This window comes from Corapipo altera, unplaced genomic scaffold (genome assembly GCF_003945725.1).
Source record: "Corapipo altera isolate COAL_440 unplaced genomic scaffold, ASM394572v1 54, whole genome shotgun sequence".
Classification (NCBI taxonomy): Eukaryota; Metazoa; Chordata; class Aves; order Passeriformes; family Pipridae; genus Corapipo; species Corapipo altera.
The window spans coordinates 2,721,075-2,726,344 of NW_020884902.1; the positions used below are offsets into that span (position 1 = coordinate 2,721,075).

General features: G+C 46.8%; 1 protein-coding gene across 1 annotated transcript in view; it reads right to left on the reverse strand.

Moving 5' to 3' along the window:
• Positions 1 to 2,717: 2,717 nt before the first annotated feature.
• The window catches only part of CHST2 (carbohydrate sulfotransferase 2), a 2,979-nt gene continuing 426 nt past the window's right edge, over positions 2,718 to 5,270 (reverse strand). Inside the window, 2 exon segments of the mRNA XM_027650458.1 lie at positions 2,718 to 4,470; positions 4,472 to 5,259. Of these exon segments, the coding sequence (XP_027506259.1) occupies positions 4,024 to 4,470; positions 4,472 to 5,259 (1,235 nt within the window). The 3' untranslated portion in view covers positions 2,718 to 4,023.

The following is a 5,270-nucleotide window of genomic DNA, read 5'->3' on the forward strand; positions in this document are numbered from 1 at the left end:
ATTCCTGCATTAACAGGATGCACGGGAGCAAAGTTGAGACACTGACTCTTAGACCACCTCTTGTGGTGTGCAAGGGCTCATGTTAAACATCTTTCACCTTCAAGGACACAGCAATTGGAAATGAAGGGGGAAATACAGAATAATTTCATTACTCTTCTCGTGGCCTATGGGATGAAAAACACTTGTTTCAGGATTGATTATAATCCCCAGTATTTCATCTCTAGAGATCCAAGTTGTAATCATAATGGGAAAAAAATGGTTTGCTCCTCTTCACCATCAGGGTATGAAGTTTGACACCTGACAAATTACAGAGTGATCAGACAAATAAAGAATTTCCTCCTTTTGTTAGAAAGACTGAAAGACACTTGATCTAATGATTTCTCATTGTCAGCTCTGAGCTTAGAGGCAGCAACTTACACACTTCTACACACACATCTTGTGTTTTAGTTGATTCAGTGGAGGACAGAGGGTTTTCCTGTGTTTTCATGCACTGAGTGATCCTTGCCATTTTACCATACTTGTACAATTTTCTGGCTTTGTTCACAGCAAAAGGCAACATAGTTGCCCATCGGCCTTTCTCTTCCATCAAACCAACGTGTCAAGTCTTCAGAACAGTCTCACTTCCCATGCAACTTAGTGCACCCTGTACCTTGTGTATGCTATTGATTCTTTACTAAGCATTAGCTGCAGCTGAAGAAACACACTGTAATTATTAAATCAGACAGAAAGCAAACCGAGGCACTATTTTTAAGCATAAGAGTCAAGTTTATTTAAGTATTCTGACCTCAGCTAGCTGTCCCTCTCACAAAAGGAAAAGCTCTTTTTTAATCATGTTCATCATCTTTCTCATATCCTATTTTTTCTATAATTTTCCACATTTAAAACTTTTTTCAGCTATGTTTGCTTTTTTTAATTCCTCTAATCCTCTTTTCTGAATATAAAAAAGGACTAAAAATGGTCTTTTAACAGCCAGTTGTTCACATACTTATTTTTTAATACAGCAGCATGAAACATAGGGCTTAGCCCACCAGCATTTTCCACAAGCAGGGTCCCATTCACTTCTCCTGAAGCTTTACCCGAACAAAATTGCAGTCCTTTATTTTCACAAAATGAGCATTGCATTACTTCTTCTGTTCACCCAAAACATGCCGAGGTACAACTGTACAGTACGTTCGGTGATTCCTTGCTGCAATGTAGTAGGTGGAGCTCAAATTATGGACCAGAGTCAGATGTTGTAACTCTACTGGCACAGTGTTCATATCAGTAAAGTGAAGCAGATGCTTGCAATGCACCATTATTAGAAGAGCAGCGAGTGCTCTCGCGGAATGACAGGATGAGCTTTTTAATATAATTAGAATCCAAAGGAGATTTTTGGAAGCTAAGTCAATTGGGCTCATCTGTTTCACACTCCCAAAGGCAGTTAATTCCTGCCCACTTTACTCATCCCGAAAACTTTTCCAGAAGAGAGCAAGGAATTCTGCACACAGAAGGGACTGTGCTTCAGCTTCCAAAATCAAAAGAGCTTAATGTTTTAACATGCTATCATGAAAAAGCCCCATTTAGAAATCTCAGCAAAGTTCCACGGATAAAGAGAGCGGGAGCCGAGCTCCCGGCGCAGTGTCCCATCCCCGAGGGAGCTGGGCTGGCTCTGGGCAGCTCCCTGCTCTGCACAGGGGCTCCACAGCTCCCACCCGCTCTCCTGCCGGGAGCAGCGCTGCCAAACACGCGGCTGCCACGAGCACAGACAGGACAGTGCGGTGGCAGCGGGGCAGCTTCATAAAGCAGTGGAGGGATGAAAAGCAAGCGACATGCTCCATAAGCAGATCAGATTTTCAAGCCCTGCCCCAGGACATACCGACTGAAGAAACGAAAAAAACCCACAGGATACAGCCCAAACCCAAACATCCAAAATCCACTCAGCACTGCACTGGAACACGTACAGTGGTAACACAAAAGACCTCAATCCACAACAACACAAGTACCTTAGTATATACTTTAAACACCAAATAAAGTATCCCTCCCATTCTTAGCACTGTTGTCTGGAATTTGGGAATATATCCTAAGGGGCCAATTAAAAGATTTCCCGTTGCTAGATTTTATGTGATTTTACTGATGGTGAAGATGAACTGAGGGAAGAAGATGTGTAATGCAGTCATTCAGCAAGTGTATAGGCAATCTTATGCAATAATCTTTGAACTAGTTTATTAAATGTGTTTCCTTTTCAGGATAAGTTCAACATCTAATGCCAAAATTTCATCAAGAACTCAAAAAGCCTAGTAGCCAGTTATCAGCTGTTTAACTGAGAGTACTAATACAAGAAATAGACATATATACACATCACTAGAATTTTCACACATACACACACATACCCACATCAGCATCCTGTTTATATCAATTTATTTTCACAAATCAATTTCCTTTCTCCTACTCATACTCTTCACATTTTCTGAAGGCACAACACCCAAATAGGCAATGTAAAATGTACTTCCTGTAGAAAAGTCTGTAGTCTCCTAAGAGAACAGTTTGGCAAAACCACGTTTGTTTAAAAACCTCAAGGTGCAAAATGAGCCTTCAAAGAGCAGCAGAGAACACCACCAAGATTAAAAATTACTTGAGGTGTCTGCACTTCTCATATGCAACACACCACTTAACCTTTAATAAATCAGGACTTTTTCCAGGAAATTACAAAAGCAGAAGTAGCAAAATCTCTCTCTCTCTTTTTTTTTTATCATCAAGTTTTAATGATGGGACGAGTCTCTAGGCAAAGCTCCCAGAAAGAGCCAGACCACCATCTGGCTCCATCATAGAGCAATGACAATTCATGAGCACTGAGTCTCCAACCAGCGCTCTGAAATCAAATGCTAGGCTGGCTCCATAAAAGCTTTGTTACAGCTATGAACACACAGCTGTACGCTTCCTCCCTCTTTGTACATAAATATACCCCTGGACACAGACAAAGGGAAAAAATAAATCATTTTATGCATTTTTCTATGCTTCCCTGCTATGCCTGTTACCAATCAATGTCAAGAAATATCTTACATATCTTATGTATTGTTAGCACTATAGAATATATATAACATATATAATTTTATTTTTGTTTTTACACATGCTAATGTTTCCAATATGACAAATGTCTTTTTGAATCCTGCATTTCTTGTCACACTGTAGATCCACTTCTGTTTGACAGTGACTCCTGGACATACATGTCAAGACAAAAATAAATACTGCTGTGATGGCAAACCTTTTAAAACTCTTAGGACACTAATACAGTGGCACTTAAAAAGACTTTTTAAATACAACAAAAAAGACAATAGTTAAATAGAAACCTGCTCTGACACAGCCATAAAACCTGCACTACACTCGTGAGATCTCTACTTGATTTTGTGAGAGCAGCCCCTAGTCTTTGAACACATCAAATGTTGCACTCCAGCCCTCCACTCATACCCTTTAAAAAGTCCACTTCGCTATTTTAAGCAAGCATCCCTTCCAGCTGTACATAAGCAACACTGTAATTCCCAAACAATTGAGGTAATTATAAAAATGAATATCATTTATTATTTTCTTTTATTACTATCATGTCTGAACATTTGCTTTCATACAAAAGTCTGATTTTCAGCATTATATTTTCCAAGGGCATCCCCTCCGCACCAAGGGAGATAAGGATGGGTTAGGAATTGTGCAAGAGTTTTTGTTACCATCTTCAAACCCACAAGAACTTCATAAACAAGATTTTGTACAGAATAACTGCCTGGCGCTTTTAAAGAAGGAGAAAGGGGCTTTACACATATTTTCAGTTCCACTTGATTTTTTTTTCAAATCGCATCTAACCCAATTAAAGGGGAGGGTAATTAAAAAAATTAAAAAAAAAGAAATCATCACATTACTGTATGTTACCCTTCAGCAGTCTTTGGAGAAAATCGGAAACCAGGCTGCTTTTCCCGGCTCCGTCCCTCACTCAAAGCAGCCGGAGCGGCTCCTCTGCCCTCAGGGCTCAGCCACCCCCGGGGCGCTCGGCACAGCCCGTCACAGCCGCGGCTTCCTGAGCAACGTTCTGCTGAGGTCCTTCACCTCCTCGGGGCTGCCGACCCTCTCGTAGCCCAGCAGGGCCATGGGCTGGTGGCAGTACTCCTCGACCTGCTTGATCTGCTGGTAGCTGAGCGCAGTCCTCCAGGCGCTCAGCGCCTGGGTCGCGTTTCTGGCCGACACCACGAAGGGCTTGGAGGAGTAGCCGGGGCCGCTGGTCATGTTGAGGGCGAACTTCTCCATCTCTGGGCTGACCGCCAGGTTGACGAAGCCGTACACCTGCCGCAGGGTCTTGATGGGCTCGACCACCAGGTCCTCGTAGCGCACGGCCATGTAGTTACCCTGGAGCCAGTCAGGGGGGTGCAGGGCAGTCTGCAGGGTCTTGGCCATGCTGCTGCAGATCACTTCCATGGCACCCAGGGCATGGTAGTCCGAGCCGCCCCCCCCCCTCCTTCTTTCCGCCCAGCTTGTGGCCAGCATCAAGGAAGGGCATGCGGTGGATGTGGGGGTCCCGGCTCCTCACCACCTGCAGGCTCTCCCGGATGAGGCCGTGCCGGGACTTGATGCGGGAGCTGGCGACGGCCCGGGGGTCCCGCACCAGATGGATGACTTTGAGGTCCAGGGTCGGGTCCCGCATGAGCGGGGCGAGGACGGCCAGGTCGAACACGCGCACGCCCTTGATGACCAGCGTGCGGTACTTGTGGCATTCCTCTTGGAAGCGGCTGAGGCGCTGCGGGGGGCACTTTTTGCACACCCGATCGTCCACCATGCCCACCACCTCCTTGCGGTAGGCCGGGCAGAGGGGCGAGGAGCAGATGACCTTGTTGGTGGCCGCCCCGAAGATGCCGAGCGTGGTGAGGTTCTTGCCGGCGCCCCCCGTGCTGTAGAGCTGGAAGACGGAGAGGTCGCAGCGGTACAGGGAGCTCAGCATGTCGCGGGCCGCCCCTTGCAGCGAGACCGCGTCCCCGGGGTACAGCTTCTGCCAGACGTGCCACACCGGCTCGTAGAGGAAGAAGACCTCGGGGTTCTGGTTGAAGAGCTCCCCGAAGAAGGACGAGCCCGAGCGCCAGGTGGTGAAGACATAGACCAGCTGCCGCCGGGCACCCGCCGGGCCGCGGCTCCCGGCCGGCGGCGGCGGGGGCGGCGGCGGCGGCTGGTGGCGGGGGGCGCCCGGAGTGTCCCCGCAGCGCCGCGGCTCCCGCCGCCACTTGACCAGAACCCCGAGGTCTTCTTCCTCTACGAGCCGG